This window comes from Heptranchias perlo, chromosome 9 (genome assembly GCF_035084215.1).
Source record: "Heptranchias perlo isolate sHepPer1 chromosome 9, sHepPer1.hap1, whole genome shotgun sequence".
NCBI lineage: Eukaryota > Metazoa > Chordata > Chondrichthyes > Hexanchiformes > Hexanchidae > Heptranchias > Heptranchias perlo.
Genome location: NC_090333.1, coordinates 8,080,908 through 8,102,302, shown reverse-complemented (window position 1 = coordinate 8,102,302; position 21,395 = coordinate 8,080,908). Strand labels below are relative to the sequence as shown.

The following is a 21,395-nucleotide window of genomic DNA, read 5'->3' as shown; positions in this document are numbered from 1 at the left end:
GAGATGATATACAAGGGAAACAAGCGAGCAAAGGCAACCATTCTGTATCTTGTGACTTTGATTAGTGTAATAGATTTTTTAATATGCTAAGAGAAATGGTACACGGTTTTACTAAGCACAGTCGGAAAGAGATTTAGGTGATGAACTCAGACAACAGGAACATGATAAAACAATGCATAAGCAATTACTTAAAAGGAGTGAATAGGCAGATAGGGGATGTTATATCAGAACAAGGGGTGTACCTGGTTTTAATAAAATGACCGGCAGAGAGACAGGTTAGGAATATTGGCAGTCAGTCAGTCAGAACAACAATGACTAAGGAACTGATCTTAAAGGTATGGAGGGTTTTTACAATGTTCAGATTCAAAATGGGGTTAAATGCGATAGAAAACAATTGGATTCCAAATTTTATATTGAACAAACAAATGAAAATCTGGAAATCATGTTGAACCTTTATAAAACACTGGTTCAGCCACAACTGGTGTGTTGTGTCCAATTCTGGGCACCGCACTTTAGGAAAAATGTGAAGGCCTTAGAGAAGGTGCAGAAAAGATTCACTAGAATGGTTCCAGGGATGAGGGACTTCAGTTACATGGATAGACTGGATAAGCTGGGGTTGTTCTCCTTAGAGTAGAGAAGGTTAAGAGGAGACTTGATAGAGGTATGCATAATCATGAAGGGTCTAGTAAATAAAGTAAATGAAAAAAACTGTTCCCATTGGCGGAAGAGTTAAAAACCAGAGGACACAGATTTAAGGTGATTGGCAAAAGAACCAAAGACAACATGAGGAAAAACTTTTTTTAAAAAAACGCAGCGAGTAGTTATGATCTGGAATGCACTGCCTGAAAGGGTGGTGGATGCAGATTCAATCGTGGCTTTCAAAAAGGAACTGGATGAATATTTGAAGGGAAATAATTTGCAGGGCTACAGGGAAAGAGTGGGGGAATTGGACTAACTGGATTGCTCTTACAAAGAGCCGGCATGGACTCAATGGGCTGAATGGCCTCCTTCTGTGCTGTAATGATGTGACATTGTTTCAGGACTGATTCCTGTGGTAGTGGCAATACCATTGCTATCAGCTGATCTAAAACCGATGGAAGTACTTAAAGTGGAATTGATGGGCTTGTTGGAGGATGATATACATAAGGAATTTGTAAATTAGCCAAAGATATCAGTAAAAGGGGAGAAGAATGGTTCTGGATTGCACCAAACACTTCATGCTGTTTCAGGAAAAGTGGATCCTGGTTGCGCAGATGTGACATTTTACAAAATGCATTGCCAGCTTGCGGTTTCACCCTGGATGAAGAACCCCCTAACTGTATCACTGAATTTGAGAAGGACCAACGTTGTTTATTCGGAGAGAGGAAGGTATTACATTGCCACTAACAAGAAGCACTACACATAAGGCAAAACCATATGTCCGGTTTGGCAGTTAACACCTTGCTTTACATCAACCAGAATTACAAAATTGGGGCTAAGATATTGGTGCCTGTTGTGGCCACAATGCAAGTAAACATTACCCTCCAGACAGAAAGCTTACGAGTGGTTGCAAATTTTGGCTGCTAAAGTATTAAGTGTACTTAAACATGCTATCAGGAACATTAAATGGAGGCAGGGTCACTTAGAACTGACAGGCTTATTGAAGGATAGAGAGATCGAAACCTTAGGGTTTTCTCACTCCTAAACCAGGGATTGTGGGATCGGGTCCCATCAGGTTGCCCTGGTAACTGTAGTTGATCACGATGTCACCAGACTGAAGATCCGTGGGGGCCTGATGGAGGAAACATTACAGGTTGTAATTCGATTCAGGCACCCCATTCCCCCTTTATCATTCAGTATTAAAAGTGTCTTGGATAGAAGTATTACCTCAGAAACATTTGGACAAAATGCAGCAGGATAACAAGGAAAGAGAGAGAGGTATACAAATCCTTGGGGCTAAATCATGGTGGGAGAATGTCTATAATGCTGGTGAATCCCTATGGACATACTTAGCGTTGTTGCTCGCCTGACCATACAAGTCCTGGTTACCATATCCCTAATAGTGTCTGTTGAGTCCGCAGGTGGGTCTCCAAGTTAAAACAGAATGTGCGCCATTCCAAACCATTCCCCCACTGAACTAAATTGATTAAATAAGTGAGGGGTCGAAGACTTAGTCTTCTCTCCCTCAAGATGTGGAATCTAAGAATATTGGAAATAGGGAAAATTGACATCTTTTTCTTAAAGCTACTAACCATCATGCTCTGCAGGTTGTGCTGCGTATTTTTTTGATTCGTAAACTGTTAATCTCTGACTAGTAACTGATCTTTGTTCCGCTCATTGTGAGGCAAGGCAGTTACGTGATAAAAGAGGAACAATGACCCAAAAAGCGGATCAATAATCCAAAGATAATGATAAGACCATGACTATGACGAGCTAGCTAAACAAGTGCGGTCAAAAAAACTGACCAACTTGAAAAGCTACCTTGCAACGGGTCTTGTGGTTAAATGAGTAATGTTAAAACAAGCTGACCATCTTGAATTCTTTGAAAAACAACTTTGTTAATCTGTAAAGGGTCTTATGAATATGGTTCCATAGCTGGTGTGGGGTGCCTGCCAGTGGGGACATAAAAACCCACTATCTTTTGGGCTCAGGGCAGAGGAATCAGCGAAGACCACCCAACTGTCGAAAGAACACTTAGCTGTCTGAAGATGACACCGCTGTCAGAAGACAACCTGACTATCAGAAGATTACCTCCGTCAGAAAACTCGAAACGACCACTTTCCCAACTTAATTACAACTTCTGCTCAGAGATCAAATGGGGTAATATTGTTGATCTTTGCTGTCTAAATATTTGATTCCTTTACATATTTGATTTGACTTAATAAATGAGACATTGAGGCAGAAGTTGCTTGGGAAATAATGGTGAGCTGAACAGCGCTCACCGTTGATAGTGGCGAAATCGAGGAGCAAGTTCTGACGCTCGCACACGCGCAGTGAAACGCGGAAATCCGGAATGTACTCCTGCTGGTGCGCCACCGATATGACAGCTTCGAATCAAAAGGTATATCGCACACTGCAATCAGGAAAATCATTGAAGTGCCAATTTGCCTATCTGCCCAGCTGGAAGGTAACTAATTACACCAGAAAACAGGTACACTTAAAACTTAGTTTAGACCTGGTATTTTTAATGCTGTAATGGTGTAAGTCTTAATGACTGCCAAACAAATAAAAATTAACTTTAAAAAATGTGGAGTCTTATTACTCCTTATTTTAATAGTTTATGGTTGTAACTTTTTAAAAATTAAAAAATGATTAAAATTTTTCCCATGTCACATTTAATTCAATTATTTCTTACCCTCTTTTTTTGCTGTCTATAACTGTTTTTACAATTATTTTAATGTTGTACCTTCCAAACCTGCAGAGTGTCGCAGCTAATCAAAAATGCAGTGACCTGATATGGTCGAGGGGAAAGTGTGAGCCGTTCACTTCTCCCAGTGTCCTAGCAGCGAGCACTGTTGGTTTGCTGCTTGGAGCAATTTCTACCCCATTGATTGCCAATTGGTGTCATGTCCGAATCTGTTACAATGTTCCTACAAAGGGTATAGCCATGTGCAAACGTGATGGCATTGCTACCAGAAAACATTCTACTGCCAGAAGGGCACTTTTACTTGGGAAGACCCAGTGGTCTCCCAGTCTTGAAGATCCAAAATATTTGGCTGTCGGGTGCCACTGGCTCCATGGAACCCATGCTAATGCCACTGGTGGCATGAGGGTCGCATAAAATTTTAAAAAAAATTTTTAAACTGCCATGGAGGGACTTGAACTTACATTCTGTGGATTATTAGTCCAGTCACATAACTACTACACTACCTGTAGTATAGACATTTCCCTTTTTAAAGATTCAAAGTATGAACATAAGACACACATTTAAAGGGCAAATGTGTACTATGAAATTGTCACAATGGGTTGGGTCTATTTGCCCCCGATTACCAGGCTACTTAAAGCTTCCAAGAAAGACTTGCATTTGTATAACCCCTTTCACGACCACAGGATGTCCCAAAGTGCTTTTGAAGTGTAGTCACTGTTGTAATGTGGGAAACGTGGTATCCAATTTGCGCACAGCAAGGTCCCACATCAGCAATATGATAATGAGCAGATAATCTGTTTTAGGTGTTGGTTGAGGGATAAATATTGGCCAGGACACTAGGGGAGAACTCAACTGCTGCTCTTCTTGTTCATGGGATGTGGGCGTCGCTGGCAAGGCCAGCATTTATTGCCCATCAGAACATGGTGGTGAGCCGCCTTCTTGAACCGCTGCATTCTGTGTGGTGAAGGTTCTCCCACAGTGCTGTTAGGTAGGGAGTTCCAGGATTTTGACCCAGCAATGATGAAGTGCCATGGGATCTTTTATGCCCACCTGAGCGGGCAGACATGACCTTGGTTTAATTTCTCATCTGAAAGATGGCACCTCTGACAGTGCAGCGCTCCTTCAGTATTGCAGCTTAGAAAAATCCATTTGGACAGCCCAAATGTAAACTTAGATGCAAATCAAGAGATTGTGGTATTCGATTGGGGGAAAATAGAAAGAGATAGATAACTTGCAAGTCATTGTTGGCATGGGCCTCCAGAGAAAACAATTAAAAAAAATAGGATAAATCAAGGTTTGATTTAACTCAATGTGGAACATTCTTTCAATATAATCTTTTCAAATTACTCAAACAACTTGCATTTATATAGTGCCTTTAACATAGTAAACGTCCCAAGGTGCTTCACAAGAGCGATTATCAAACAAAATTTGACAGCGAGCCACATAAGGAGATATTAGGACAGGTCACCAAAAGCTTGGTCAAAGAGATAGGTTTTAAGGAGCATCTTAAAAAGGAGGAGAGAGGGGTACAGAGGCGGAGAGGTTTGGGGAGGGAATTCCAGAGCTTAGGTCCTAGGCAGCTGAAGGCATGGCCGCCAATGGTGTAGCGATTAAATTCAGGGATACGCAAGAGGCAAGAATCTCACAGGTTTGTAGGGCTGGATGACGCCATGGAGTGATTTGAAAATAAGGATGAAAATTTTAAAAATGGAGACTTTCCCAGATCGGGAGCCAATGTAGGTCAGCAAGCACAGGGGCGATGGATGAACAGGAGTTGGTGCAAGTTAGGATACAGGTAGCTCAAAGTAACAAAATATTGCAAAAAAAAGGGGGAAAACACGATTTAAACATTACTGCCGAAAGCTCAAGCTTCACAGTCTGACTGCAGTGAATCAAGTATCTCAGATTTGGCCAATGTCAAATAGACACGTGACTAGGGAGAATGCAGTAGGTAGAGAGTGTGTGGTATTTGCTACTGCGCAGTTTTCTTATGTACAGGGCACGCTACCGTCAATCTTTCATGTTAAATTGATCATCAAATGGGAGACAGGGGCACACATTCCATGAACTACCGATCATTTTCACAGCAGGGTCAATATGGGTTGTGTAAAGTGATCTATAACCTGGTGTTGTAAGATTCCTTACATTTGTCCACCCCAGTCCATCACCAGCATCTCCACATCATAGTTGAAAAGCCCACAGCTCATCTCATTTGTCTGCAACTGGTCATACACAATATTTTAACAGACAGAACTGGGTTTGGTGCTTTGTATGTCAATTCCGATTTTCTTCGCAGCTCTCTAACCACATAATTTCTACCATACAAACTGGGCGTGTTGAACTTTGCTGAATCCTGTACAGAGACTATTGAATCATGAAACACTGCAATGTTTGCATTCGTAGAAGTTTACAACATGGAAACAGGCCCTTCGGCCCAACATGTCCATGTCGCCCAGTTTATACCACTAAGCTAGTCCCAATTGCCTGCACTTGGCCCATATCCCTCAATACCCATCTTACCCATGTAACTGTCCAAATGCTTTTTAAAATACAAAATTGTACCCGCCTCTACTACTGCCTCTGGCAGCTCGTTCCAGACACTCACCACCCTTTGAGTGAAAAAATTGCCCCTCTGGACCCTTTTGTATCTCTCCCCTCTCACCTTAAATCTATGCCCCCTCGTTATAGACTCCCCTACCTTTGGGAAAAGATTTTGACTATCTACCTTATCTATGCCCCTCATTATTTTATAGACTTCTATAAGATCGCCCCTTAACCTCCTACTCTCCAAGGAAAAAAGTCTCAGTCTATCCAACCTCTCCCTATAAGTCAAACCATCAAGTACCGGTAGCATCCTAGTAAATCTTTTCTGCACTCTTTCTAGTTTAATAATATCCTTTCTGTAATTGGGTGACCAGAACTGTACACAGTATTCCAAGTGTGGCCTAACTAATGTCTTGTACAACTTCAACAAGACATCCCAACTCCTGTATTCAATGTTCTGACCAATGAAACCAAGCATGCTGAATGCCTTCTTCACCACCCTATCCACCTGTAACTCCACTTTCAAGGAGCTATGAACCTGTACTCCCAGATCTCTGTTCTATAACTCTCCCCAACGCCCTACCATTAACGGAGTAGGTCCTGGCTCGATTCAATCTATCAAAATGCATCACCTCACATTTATCTAAATTAAACTCCATCTGCCATTCATCGGCCCACTGGCCCAATTTATCAAGATCCCGTTGCAATCCTAGATAACCTTCTTCACTGTCCACAATGCCACCAATCTTGGTGTCATCTGCAAACTTACTAACCATGCCTCCTAAATTCTCATCCAAATCATTAATATAAATAACAAATAACAGCAGACCCAGCACCGATCCCTGAGGCACACCGCTGGTCACAGGCCTCCAGTTTGAAACACAACCCTCGACAACCACCCTCTGTCTTCTGTCGTCAATCCAATTTTGTATCCAATTGGCTACCTCACCTTGGATCCCGTGAGATTTAACCTTATATAACAACCTACCATGCGGTACCTTGTCAAAGGCTTTGCTAAAGTCCATGTAGACCACGTCTACTGCACAGCCCTCATCTATCTTCTTGGTTACCCCTTCAAAAAACTCAATCAAATTCGTGAGACATGATTTTCCTCACAAAACCATGCTGACTGTTCCTAATCAGTCCCTGCCTCTCCAAATGCCTGCAGATCCTGTCCCTCAGAATACCCTCTAACAACTTACCCACTACAGATGTCAGGCTCACCGGTCTGTAGTTCCCAGGCTTTTCCCTGCCACCCTTCTTAAACAAAGGCACAACATTTGCCACCCTCCAATCTTCAGGCACCTCACCTGTAGCTGTCGATGATTTAAATATCTCTGCTAGGGGACCCGCAATTTCCTCCCTAACCTCCCATAACGTCCTGGGATACATTTCATCAGGTACCGGAGATTTATCGACCTTGATGCGCGTTAAGACTTCCAGCACCTCCCTCTCTGTAATATGTACACTCAAGACATCACTATTTATTTCCCCAAGTTCCCTAACATCCATGCCTTTCTCAACCGTAAATACCGATGTGAAATATTCATTCAGGATCTCACCCATCTCTTGTGGTTCTGCACATAGATGACCTTGTTGATCCTTAAGAGGCCCTACAAAGAATGGACAATGCACAGCTCTCCATTGTGCTTTGATTGATAGTCTTACCATGTAGATATAATATGGGGCTTTCTGATCATCATCCCAAAATCTGCCAGTAATTGAACTGTCCACTTGCTGCATCATCACTTTGTATGGGATCTGACGTCCAGCTGCATCACTGCAAGGGGCGCCTCTGAAGGGAATCTTTGGCAATGCACATCTACCAGCCTGAAAAATACAAAGAATGAAAAAAAAAAGTACAAAAATGCAGTAACAGCATGACTGATCTCTAAGTGTAAAGGCTATGAGGGGCAATTAGAGAAACCTATGCCTTACAATTTAGAAGGAACGGGTTCTCTGAAATATGTAAGTTAAATATGCAAGATCCATATTATAGAAAGGATATAGAGGCATGGGAGAGGGTGCAACAAAGATTCACAAGGATATACTCATCGGGAAAGGCAGAACAGGCTGGAGCTCTTTTCTCAAGGATGACCTGAGGGTTTTAAGGGTTTGATAGGGTAGACGTTGAGGAAATGTTTTTACTTGTGGGGAGTCCAAAACTAGATGTCATGTCACTAATAAATCCAATGGGGAATTCAGGACAAACTTCTTTATCCAAAGAGTGGCAAGAACGTGGAACTCACTACCACAAGGAGTAGTCGAGGTGAATAGCGTAGATGCACTTAAGGGGAAACTAGATAAGCAAATGAGGGAGAAAGGAATAGAAGGGTATGCTGATAGGGTTAGATGAAGTAGGGAAGAAGCTCGTGTGGAGCATAAATACAGGCATAAACCTGTTGGGCTGAATGCCCTGTTTCTGTGCTGTAGTTTTGATGTAACTCGATGTAAGTGGTGTATTTACAGATAAGGACAAAGTTGTAAATTCAAAGAGACAGCAACAAGACTGAGTATAGAAGATTAAGGGTTGATCTAATTGATGTGTTTAAAATGATCAAAGGATTTAATAGGGTAGACAAGGGAGAAAAAAACTACTCTGATGGGAGAAGTGCAGAACACGGGGTCATAACCTTAAAATTAGAGCTAAGCCATTCAGGGGTGTTGTCAGGAAGCACTTCTTCACAGAGGGCAGTGGAAATCTGGAACTCTCCTCTCTCCTCCCCCCCCCACAAAAAGCTGTTGAGGCTCAGTCAATTGAAAATTTCAAAACTGAGATTAATAGATTTTTGTTAGGTAAGGGTATTAAGGGTTACAGAACCAAGGCGGGTCGATGGAGTGAAGATACCGGTCAACCATGATCTAATTGAATAGTGGAACAGGCTCGAGAGGCTGAATGGCCTACTCCTGTTCATGTGATCCCATGTGTAAAGGGGTGAACTTTGAGAAAAGATTAGAGAAGCTTAAGATTTACAGCCAAGAATGCAGTTAAAGGGAGGCCTCAGCGGAATAAAATGTTAAATAGCACGGGTAAGGTGAGCCCAGAGAATAAGCCAATGGATGCAAACGTAGAACAGATATTAACAATCTTCTTTATGTTAAAAAAAAGGTTTTTGAAATAGTCTACAAGCAAGCTAACAGAGGCACAAATACTGGGCTGTTCCAAATTAGATGCCCTGATAGGACAGATAATGTACCAGAGGGATGAGTTTCAGGTGAACTGACTTCACTCTCATTTCTTGAGCAATGCAAACAATTCATTTCTTCAGAAAAGGGAATCAATGGGATAGTTTGCACAGCAACAAGACAACAGTTTATTCTAAATAATTAGGATAAATGAAAGCCAGATAATGACAACACCTTACCTCAAGCAACTGCGTGCAAGGATAGTCATAACCATACCATGGAACTCCCAGCACGAGCTTTCTGGAATCAATACCCAGACTGATATAAGCGGAGTAACCTAAATGGGGAAAATAATAATGAGGGTTTTTAAAATTTGTTCATGGGATGTGGGTGTCGCTGGCAAGGCCAGTATTTATTGCCCATCCCTAATTGCCCTTGAGAAGGTGGTGGTGAGCAGTCTTCTTGAACCGCTGCAGTCCGTGTGGTGACGGTTCTCCCACAGTGCTGTTAGGAAGGGAGTTCCAGGATTTTGACCCAGTGACGATGAAGGAACAGCGATATATTTCCAAGTCGGGATGGTGTGTAACTTGGAGGGGAACGTGCAGGTGGTGTTGTTGCCATGCGCCTGCTGCCCTTGTCCTTCTAGGTGGTAGAGGTCGTGGGTTTGGGAAGTGCTGTCAATGAAGCCTTGGCGAGTTGCTGCAGTGCATCTTGTGGATGGTATACACTGCAGCCACTGTGCGCCGGTGGTGGAGGGAACGAATGTTTAGGGTGGTGAATGGGGTACCAATCAAGCAGGCTGCTTTGTCCTGGATGGTGTCGAGCTTCTTGAGTGTTGTTGGAGCTGCACTCATCCAGGCAAGTGGAGAGTATTCCATCATACTCCTGACTTGTGCCTTGTAGATGGTGGAAAGGCTTTGGGGAGTCAGGAGGTGAGTCACTTGCCACAGAATACCCAGCCTCTGACCTGCTCTTGTAGCCACAGTATTTATGTGGCTGCTCCAGTTACATTTCTGGTCAATGGTGACCCCCAGGATGTTGATGGTGGGGAATTCGGCGATGGTAATGCTGTTGAATGTCAAGGGGAGGTGGCTAGACTCTCTCTTGTTGGAGATGGTCATTGCCTGGTACTTGTCTGGCGTGAATGTTACTTGCCACTTATCAGCCCAAGACTGGATGTTATCCAGGACTTGCTGCATGTGGGTGCATGCATGCTGATGGAATACTGCTTCACTATTTGAGGGGTTGCGAATGGAACTGAACACTGTGCAATCATCAGCGAACATCCCCATTTCTGACCTTATGATGGAGGGAAGGTCATTGATGAAGCAGCTGAAGATGGTTGGGCCTAGGACACTGCCCTGAGGAACTCCTGCAGCAATATTCTGGGGCTGAGATGATTGGCCTCCAACAACCACTACCACCTTCCTTTGAGCTAGGTATGACTCCAGCCACTGGAGAGCTCCCCCGCTGATTCCCACTGACTTCAATTTTACTAGGGCTCCTTGGTGCCACACTCGGTCAAATGCTGCCTTGATGTCAAGGGCAGTTAGTCTCACCTCACCTCTGGAATTCAGTTCTTTTGTCCATGTTTGGATCAAGGCAGTAATGAGGTCTGGAGCCGAGTGGTCCTGGTGGAACCCAAACTGAGCATCGGTGAGCAGGTTATTAGTGAGTAAGTGCCGCTTGATAGCACTGTCGACGACACCTTCCGTCACTTTGCTGATGATTGAAAGTAGACTGATGGGGCGGTAATTGGCCGGATTGGATTTGTCCTGCTTTTTGTGGACAGGACATACCTGGTCAATTTTACACTTTGTCGGGTAGATGCCAGTGTTGTAGCTGTACTGGAACAGTTTGGCTAGAGGCGCAGGCTAGTTCTGGAGCACAAGTCTTCAGCTCTATAGCCAGGCTGTTGTCGGGGCCCATAGCTTTTGTTGTATCCAGTGCACTCAGCTGTTTCTTGATATCACGTGGAGTGAATTGAATTGGCTGAAGACTGGCTTCTGTGATGGTGGGGATATCGGGAGGAGACCGAGGTGGATCATCTCCTCGGCACTTCTGGCTGAAGATGGTTGCAAATGCTTCAGTCTTAGTCTTTTGTACTCACGTGCTGGACCCAGCCATCATTGAGGATGGGAATGTTTACAGGGCATCCTCCTCCCGTTAGTGGTTTAACTGTCCACCACCATTCACGGCTCGATGTGGCAGGAATGCAGAGCTTTAATCTGACCCGTTGGTTGTGGAATCGCTTAGCTCTGTCTATAGCATGTTGCTTCTGCTGTTTAGCATGCATGTAGTCCTGTGTGGTAGCTTCACCAGGTTGGCACCTCATTTTTAGGGTACACCTGGTGCTGCTCCTGGCATGCTCTTCTACACTCCTCATTGAACCAGGGTTGATCCCCTGGCTTGTTGGTAATGGTAGAGTGAGGAATATGCCGGGCCATGAGGTTACAGAATGTGCTGGAATACAATTCTGCTGCTGCTGCTGCTGCTGCTGATTGCCCACAGCGTCTCATGGAAGCCTAGTTTTCAGCTGCTTGATCTGAACTGAATCTATCCCATTTAGCACGGTGGTAGTGCCACACAACACGTTGGATTGTGTCCTCAGCGCGAAGACGGGACTTCATCTCCACGAGGACTGTGCGGTGGTCACTCCTGCCAATACGGTCATGGACAGATGCATCTGCAACAGGTAGATTGGTAAGGACGAGGTCAAGTAGGTTTTGCCCTCGTGTTGGTTTGCTCACCACCTGCCGCAGGCCCAGTCTGGCAACTACGTCCTTCAGGACTTGGCCAGCTTGTCAGTCATGGTGCTACCGAGCAAATCTTGGTGATGGACATTGAAGTCTTAGATTCACATTGATATCGGGCAGGTAGACCCTGAACCAGATGGTCTTATTGTACATACCTGATAAAGTCTGGTAATAGGGAGCATTTGCCTTTGCAAAGCAATCGTCCCACATTTGACTCTGCATATCATAGGACATCACAAATAAAAAGTCACAGGAGTTTGCAATTTTCAGAAAGTCATAGCATCGGCCATCAATGCAGTCTGGAGACCAAGGCACGTCAAATGTGACCTAAGAGCCAAAGAGTGACAAGCAGAAGTTAATTTCATCTCATACCTTATGTTGGATATCACTAGTAGTCATATGGTTTTTAATATGCATTCCCTATTCATACATGGTCCATGGAAGCTGTGAATTTAACAGGTTAGGAGTTCTACAGTGTTCATGACTGTATAAAAAGGAACAGGATAAAGTTGGGCCAAATAGTGAGTTAGAATTAATAGGATCCTAGGTTATCAAATATTAATCAGATTCAATTCCCCACTGCTCACTCACCCTCCCAATTTCTCTCCTCTCCTAAAGACATCAAATAGTGACCAAACTGCAGTCCCAAAAAGGCCAGGCAAAGTTTTTTTTTACACAAGGCCAGACATTGAGTGCTGGCAGGCTATTAGACTGTGGAGGCCAAACCCAATTGGTGGCCTTGCCAAACATTTGCACGGTCACACTCCCAGTGGGAGGTTTCCAGATAATAATCAGATGATTCATTTGACCTTCCCCGACCCAGTGGCACTCGGGGTAAATTGTGCCCTCCAACATCCCAACTGAAATCAGATAACTCAGCACGAACCAGGATTTGTATGGCTCATGCATTCACTGCCTTAACGACAAGGCATTCGGGAACCTAAGGTCAAGAATTAAATCACTGTAATCTGAGTTAGCAAAGTCTGTTATGTGCAAACTTCTCAACAGTAAAAGTCTGCTTCAAACATTATCCAATAAAGATGAGATGAGTGCTTTCTTTTCTGCCTACTTATTGGTCCCTTTATTTCAAAGTAACTCAATGCATGTAAACTGTGGGACATTTCTGAAGGATGTTATAGGGTGCTACATTAATACAAGCTTTTCTTCCCTTTAAGGGTTTTGGCAGAGTAAAAAAGGAAAAACCGTTTCCAGTGGCAGGAGGGTCAGTAACCAGAGGAAACAGATTTAAGGTAAATGGCAAAAGAACCAGAGACGAGATGATGAGAAGTTATGATGATCTGGAATGTACTGCCTGAAAGGATGGTGGAAGCAGATTCAATAATAACTTTCAAAAAGGGATATGGATAAATACTTTAAGGGGAAAATTTTGCAGGGCTATGGGGGAAGAGCAGGGGAGTGGAACTAATTAGATAGCTCCTTCAAAGAGCCAGCACAGGCATCCTTCTGTGCTGTATCATTCTAAGAATCTATGTAAAAATTACAGTTCGAACAATGCTGTCCCTAGAAACCGGGCCTCAAGTCACTTGTATCATTCTGGGCTACAAGTGGTGCAGCATCAAGTTTGCTGCATATCCAGCTTAAGCTGATTCAACCTAAAATTTCTAACCTCAGCAATGGTCAAAGCAGCTTTGTAACAAGATGATGCACTCAAACAGCCGCTAAAAATCATGATTTCGATCTACTTATCCAGAAAAATATCAATGTTCCTTTATTATTACGTAGAAAGTAAATTGCTTATCCCCATTTAATAAAAAAAATGGCTCCTTTACCTGAGACCCAGGTATTTCATGGTGGAACAATTGCGTGGTTTCAACAACCAGTTCAGTTAGCGCATAATATTCTACGGACTGATATGCAGCAGCTTCCTCCAGATCCAAATTGATTCCATCCATAAATTGCTTTTTTGCCAACTGCACTTGATTATTGATCCAAGCAATTCGGTTATCTCTGTCTATAATGTCCTTTAGTGGTACATCTCCTGGTGAAGGGTGAAGAAAGAATTTACATTTACACAGCATCGTTTACAGAACATCGTGTCCCAAGGCACTTGTTGAGTATATTCAAGGTTGAGGTAGATAGATTTTTGGACTCTAGGGGAAATCAAGGGATATGGGGATTGGGCATGAAAATGGAGTTGAGGTCGAAGATCAGCTGTGAGCTTTTTAAATGGCGGAGCAGGTTCAAGGGGCCGTATGGCCTACTCCTGCTCCTATTTCTTACGTTCACAGGACAGAACTGCCAACATCAAGTAGGAAGGGAGGAAGATTTAGATAGAACTTGCATTTACATAATGCCTTTCACATCCTCAGGATGTCCTTAAATGCTTCATAGCCAATTAATTATTTTTGTAGTGTAATCACTGTTGCTTTGTAAGCAGATGTGATGTCTAATTTGTGCCCAGCAAGGCCCCACAAATAGGAAATTAGATAAATGGCCAGTTAATCTGTTTTGGTGATGTTCCAGGACGTCACGAGAACTCCCTGTTCTTTGAATTGTGCCAACAGGGTCTTTTACATCCACCTGAACAGGCAGGGGGAGCCTTTGTTTAAGGTCTCATCTGAAACACAGCATCTTTAGCAATGCAGCATTCCCTCAGTGCTGCACTTATGTCAAGTCCTGGAGTACACCCAAAACCTTCTGACCCAGGAGGAGAGACACAGTGCTACCACTGAGGCCAAGCTGACATTTGAGGGAAGTGACCAAAGGCACAGTCAAATAAGTAGATTTTGATGAGGCTTTCAAAGATAGGAAGAGAAATAGCAAGACAAAGAGGTTGAAGAAGAAGAATCTAGAGTTCAAGACAGTAACAGCTGAAGGCTCTGCCATTGATGGTGGAAGAGAAATCTCCATTGGCCAGAGTCGGAAGAATGGAGCGTGTGCGCTGGGCCAAGGTTCTGGACACAATTGGGTCGGGCTTTCATTAAACTGCATTCTTCTTTCTAAATCCTGGTTGATAAGCATGTGGACTTTCAAAAGGCATTTGATAAAGTGCCACATAACAGGCTTCTCAGCAATATTGAAGCCCATGGAATAAAAGAGGCAGTGGCAGCACGGATACGAAATTGGCTAAGTGACGGGAAACAGATGGTAATGGTGAACGGTTGTTTTTCGGACTGAGGGAAGGTATACAGTTCAGGGGTCGATACTAGGACCGCTGCTTTTTTTGGAAGATATTAATGACTTAGACAAGGGTGTACAGGGCACAATTTCAAAATGTGCAGATGACACAAAACTTGGAAGGGTAAACAGTGAGGAGGATAGTGATAGACTTCAAGAGGATATAGACAGACTGGTGGAGTGGGCGGATGAAATTTAACACAGAAGTGCAAAGTGATACATTTTGGCAGGAAAAACAAGGAGTAGCAACATAAACTAAATGGTACAATTCTAAAGGGGGTGCAGGAACAGAGACCAGGGGTTATATGTGCACAAATCTTTGAATGTGGCAGGACAGGTTAAGAAAGCAGTTAAAAAAACACACAGGATTCTGGGCTTTATAAATAGAGGCATGAGTACAAAAGAAGGAAGTTATGTTGAACCTTTATAAAATACTGGTTCAGCCACAATTAGAATATTGTATCCAATTCTGGGCACCTCACTTTAGGAAGGATGTGAAGGCCTTAGAGAGGGTGCAGAAAAGATTTACTAGAATGATTCCAGGGATAAAGGATTTCAGTTATGTGGATAGACTTGGAGAAGCTGGGGTTGTTCTCCTTCGAGCAGAGAAGGTTGAGAGGAGATTTGATAGAAGTGTTGAAAATCATGACTGGTTTAAATAAAGAGAATCCGTTCCCATTGGTGGAAGGTTCGAGAACCAGAGGACACAGATTTAAAGTGATTGGTAAAAGAACCAAAGGAGACATGAGGGAAAAACTTTACGCAGCAAGTAGTTATGATTGGGAACGCGCTGCCTGAAACGGTGATGGATGCAGATTCAATCGTGGCTTTCAAAAAGGAATTGGATAAATACTTGAAGGGAAAAAAATTGCAGGGCTGTGGGGAAAGAACGGTGGAATGGGACTAGCGGGATTGCTCATACAAAGTGCCAGCACAGGCTCAATGGCCTCCTTCTGTGCTGTTAACGATTCTATAAGTTGCATACTGCTGCTGTGCCAGGAAATAAAAGTTCAACCTATATTTATAGGTTATTACAAACAGGATGTCCTGTCATCTTTCTATTCAAAAGTGTCTATGGTTTTGCCATTATAATTGTGTTCACATCTGGTAATGCCTGTCCTGTCACTTTTGTAATAGGATCTTGCCTATAATGTGACAGCCCGTGGTTATGTAGTTTCACATTATGGCCACCAAGTGGTGATGTTGGGCAGATTTCACAACCTTCATCTGAAACTTTCTCAACTGCCATTTTTACCTCTAAATATTTAATTTCTAAAATAAGAGTTTCTAAAAATAAAAAAATTCAAAAAATTACATTTCACAATAACATGATTAAATTTATCCACTCAATTGTCTTTTCATAGAATGATCAGCACAGAAGGAGGCCATTCAGCCCACTGTGCCTGCTCTTTGAAAGAGCTATCCTATTAGTCCCACTCCCCTGCTCTTTCTCCATAGCCCTGCAAATTTTTTCCCTTCAAGTATTTATCAAATTCCCTTTTGAAAGTTACTACCAAATCTGCTTTCTCATCTCTTTCAGGCAGTGCTTTCCAGATCATAACTCGCTGCATAATTTTTTTTCCCCCATCTCGCCTCTCGTTCTTTTGCCAATTACCTTAAGTCTATATTCTCTGGTTACCGACCCTTCGGCCATTGGAAACAATTTCTCCTTATTTACTCCATCAAAACCTTCATGATTTTGAACACCTCTATCAAATCTCCTCTTAACCTTCTCGGTTCTAAGAACAACCCCAACTTCTCTAGTCTGTCCACATAACTGAAGTCCCTCATCCCTTTTAATTTCTTCATTAAAGTTTTTACTTAAAGACCTCAGCCTGTCAAAAGCCTGGATTTTGACTCGATGTTCTTACCCCACAACAGTTAAGAGTAAGTTTTCAATCACATTTTCAGCATTTACAGTTTGCAGAATTTCCCAGCTTAAACAGGTGACGAAGGAGCAAAGCTCCGAAAGCTTGTGATTTCAAATAAAGCTGTTGGACTATAACCTGGTGTTGTGCGACTCCTTACATTTGTCCACCCCAGTCCATCACCGGCATCTCCACATCATGGCTCAATAATACAGCTTGCATTAGAAGACACAAGGACATTTGTTTTTTTCTGTGACAAAATTAGTTACCTTTCAGGACAACTCGAACTTCATTCGCATGAGCATAACACAAAAGCTCAGGATCGTAAGGTCCAAAGGCTGCAACAGTCGTGACCTTAGACCAGTCATAATACTTCCAATCCTTTCCTCCAACATCAAAGACAAAGACCTAGTACAAAATAAAGCAGTCAATTGCAGTAATGAAGGGGATAAAACTGCCATTTAAAAATATATATTTTCACAATCAATGGCCCAGATTTTGCCATCAAAATAACGGTGAGGCTAATGGCGCTCGCTGTCACTTATGTGTAAATGGTACAGCACGCGGTTAAACTCAAACATTCAAAAGTTGCTGTCTGAGTTGCACCGCTCTGCCGTTAGGTTCTCAAAAACGGCATCTCGCTGCCTGCCTCACCATTGAAATACATTGAACTGCGCGAAGTTGCTGTATTTGTGCAGTAGATTCAAACTAAACCCACCACAGAAAGTTACGTCTTGTTCATTTCAGTCTAAGTACCCTTTTAACAACCTGATAAATGTTCATTACTGCCAATCAAGCTTTCTGGCATTGAAAATTAACTATTACACACATGGAGTCTCATTCCTTCAGGTTTTAGGCGTTGTTGGAGATTTTAAAAATGTCAAATTTAAAATTAGAATCATAGAATGGTTACAGCACAGCAGGTGGCCATTTGGCCAGTTAAGCCTGTGCCGGCTCTCTGCAACAGCAATCCAGCTAGTCACACGCCCGCATCCTTTCCCCGTAGCCCTGCAAATTTTGTTCCTTCCAATACTTATTCAATTCCCTTTTGAAAGCTACGATTGAATCTGCCTCCACCACCCTTTCAGGCAGTGCATTCCAGATCATAACCACTCGCTGCGTAAAAAGGTTTTTCCCTCACATCGCCTTTGGTTCTTTTGTCAATTACCTTAAATCTGTGTCCTCCGGTTCTCGACCCTTCTGCCAATGGGAACAGCTTCTCTATCTCGACCCCTCATGATTCTGAAACTTTTCCCTTTTGTCTCTTTTCCCCCCCTCTCTCTCTCTTAATCCAACCTTCCTTTCTCTCTCTTTTCTGTACCTGATTTGACATTGAATTCACCCTCTCTAATTTACACTTCCTTCTCAATCCTTGCACTGTTAATTTCACAATCCTTCAATCTCATTGGTTAAGGAGATATACTGTTGGGTTGCCACCAAAGATAAAAAAGGACAATCTCTCAGAGCTTCCATCTCCACAATAGTGCAGGTGAGAGGAACTGAACAAGAGGAAAAGGAGCTCACATCCCAATACTCCATTTCAAGTGTTGGTGCTCAATACACTTCAAAAGGACAACTTAAACTAAACAAACTCTTTTTACAAGGGACTTTGTTACAGAATGAAAAACTTTCCATTTAAAAAAGGTACCTGGTGCCAAGAGCAAGCATTTTTACCATCAGGTCAGCAAGACTAGATCAGAATATAGTTCCCTGCAAAAAAGCCTATACTGCTCCAGTATGACATATTTTTCATTTCCCAAACCAATCATCCTGTAGTCTCAAATGAAACTGCCAATTTAGTGCTTCTTTTGGGGCAGTTTTGTGATGTGGGCCCTTTGATTTGGACTGAGACTACCAAACATGCATCATCTAAGCTGGCACTTTTGTGCAGTAATGAGAGTGCTGCATTGTTGGAGGGGTTGTCTTTTGGATGAGATGTTAAAGGGGATCTAATAGATCGCTGGCAATATTGAAGAGCAAGGAGTTCTCTTGGTGTCCTGGCCAACACTTTTCTCTCAACCAACATCAGCAGAAACACATTAACTGTTCATTCATGCAACTTGCTGTTTGTGGGACCTTGTTCTGCACATATTGCTACTGTGTTTGCCAACAACACTTCAAAATGTAATTCATTTCATGTGAAGTTCTTTGGGACATCCTGAGAACATGAGGCGCTACATAATTTCAAGTTTATTCATTCTTGGAACCAACACAGAGGAAACTTTTATCCCACCCATCTGTCAGAAGAATGTTTTATTAGTGGGAAGTGGGATAAAAGCAGAATGAACACATCTAGCCTGCAGGTTATATTGGTGGTGAACTTGTTGCTGCCACACTGCCCACTTAGTAAATACTAACCTCATCAATACAGTCAGCAGTTACAGAGTCATTTTGCAACCAATGTATTTTTAAAAAAGATCTGTTATGTTGTATTCAGTTTAATCGTGGCCAAGGTCCCAGTTTTACAATGAGTGAAAAAGTCAAAGTCATTTTTATTACATGAGATTCCAGGATTTTTAAATTGGTGTTTTGGGGATCGATATTCTGTGAAAACCGCAAACCGGTGACCTTAACCATGGTATTAGACAAGAGTTAGATCACTACATTTGTTAAAACATCTCTACATTGCTCAATACTACAGTGCCCCCCACCACCAAATAGCTCCACCAGTCCTCGACCCCGACCCCACCCCTCAGTCTGTTCCTGATATTTAGGCCATGTCAAAACGACCCCCCCCCCCCTCTGCAACCTGTCTCATCCGTGTCTCAGGCCGCTGCCTTCTGTTTCTCCAGCTCAGCCCAACCTGCACCCCCCCAACCAACCAACCAACCCGTACCCCCCCCCCCAACCAACCCGTACCCCCCCCCCAACCAACCCGTACCCCCCCCAACCAACCCGTACCCCCCCCCCCAACCAACCCGTACCCCCCCCCCCAACCAACCCGTACCCCCCCCCCCAACCAACCCGTACCCCCCCCCCAACCAACCCGTACCCCCCAAACCAACCCGTACCCCCCCAACCAACCCGTACCCCCCCAACCAACCAGTACCCCCCCAACCAACCAGTACCCCCCCAACCAACCAGTACCCCCCCAACCAACCAGTACCCCCCCAACCAACCAGTACCCCCCCAACCAACCAGTACCCCCCCAACCAACCAGTACCCCCCCAACCAACCAACCAACCAGTACCCCCCCAACCAACCAACCAACCCGTACCCCCCCCCCTCCTTTAACATGGGCTTTCGGGGGGAGGGGGAAAGAGGAAAGGGATACCCAGCTCTGCAGTGGGGGGGGGGGGGGAATGGAGGACGGAACTGAAACGGGCCAAGCGGCCCGACCCCATCACCCCACCGGGGAGTGAGGACCAGGCCGGAACTCGGAATTCTCCATAGCAACGGCATTTAAAAAAATTTTTTTTGCAGCAAATGGCGGCGGGAGGGGGGGGGGGTGCTTTAAATTCACCTCACTCACTCCCCTCCCCTCACCCACCCACCCACAGACGGACGCCCTTTTTGCTCGGATATATTAACAACCACCACCACCCACCCACCCTGAGTAAAGACGACACGAACCCCCCCCACCCGCGACCCGGGCCGACCGACCGACCGACCCGCGACACCCACCTCGAACTGATTCTCCCCCCTCAGGGGTATGCACAGAGTCGGATCCGAGCACGGGCAGCTGGTGCCCAATCCGACCCACAGCACGGCCAGGACCTGCCTCAACGCCCAACGCCAGCGCATCTTGTCCACCCGAGGCGGGCGGATCATTTAAATTTTATCCGAGCGATTATGTGACGACGACGCGGCGCCGCCGCCTCGCCCACTCGTCACGTCGGCCGCTTGCGCAGCTCCGTCGCGGCATCGGCTTCTGCGCGTGCGTCACCCGTTCCCGCGGCCGGCCGGCCCGTCGGTGGCCACGAATGTGCGCGTGCGCGCCTCCGGGCGGGCGCCGTCAACGCGCATGCGCAGATATCCGATTAAAAAAAATTATATATATATATATATATAGGCGGGGATTTTGAAAAAAATAAATTGCAATGTTACAAAAACGCTGCAACTATTTGACTTTTTAGTCCTCCGGAGAGGGCTTTGCAATTGTCTATTCCCGAAAGGTAAGTTGGATTTTGATGTGAATATGCATTTCACAAAATAAAATGGTGTTTTCAAAGTAAGTGTTTTAGTTGTGTTGCTCCAGGAAAGTGGGGATTGTGTAAATATAAAACAGTTGTGGAACCGGTTAAAAAAATTCCCCTCAAGTCTAATCTTGGCACATATACATAGCAATCCTTAATTAATCACTTGCCCTCCCATTGCCAATATGTGAAACTCAGTGTTGGGGGGAGGGAGTGTCTCATTTTATCTTTATTTACTTTGTAATATTACCCAGTAAGAATTGTCCTGGTCTTTATTCCTGACATAGTTTTCTTCTGAGAATTAGGAAAGAATCATAGAATGGTTACAGCACGGAAGGAGGATATTCAGCCCATCGAGTCCGTTCCGGCTCTTTGCAAGAGCAATCCAGCTCGTCCCACTCCCCCACCCTTTCCCCGTAGCCCTGCAAATAGTTCCATTCAAGTACTTATCCAATTCCCTTTTGAAAGCCACGATTGAATC

General features: G+C 43.9%; 1 protein-coding gene across 1 annotated transcript in view; it reads right to left on the bottom strand.

The window, feature by feature from the left end:
• Positions 1 to 20,634, bottom strand: part of LOC137325107 (di-N-acetylchitobiase-like) — a 28,387-nt gene extending 7,753 nt beyond the window's left edge. Inside the window, exons 1-6 of the mRNA XM_067989824.1 lie at positions 20,403 to 20,634; positions 17,048 to 17,186; positions 13,563 to 13,771; positions 11,928 to 12,099; positions 9,256 to 9,353; positions 7,559 to 7,720 (exon numbers count right to left, since the gene is read on the bottom strand). Of these exons, the coding sequence (XP_067845925.1) occupies positions 7,559 to 7,720; positions 9,256 to 9,353; positions 11,928 to 12,099; positions 13,563 to 13,771; positions 17,048 to 17,186; positions 20,403 to 20,549 (927 nt within the window). The 5' untranslated portion in view covers positions 20,550 to 20,634. The remainder of the gene's footprint in view (positions 1 to 7,558; positions 7,721 to 9,255; positions 9,354 to 11,927; positions 12,100 to 13,562; positions 13,772 to 17,047; positions 17,187 to 20,402) is intronic.
• Between the last annotated feature and the right edge of the window lie 761 nt (positions 20,635 to 21,395).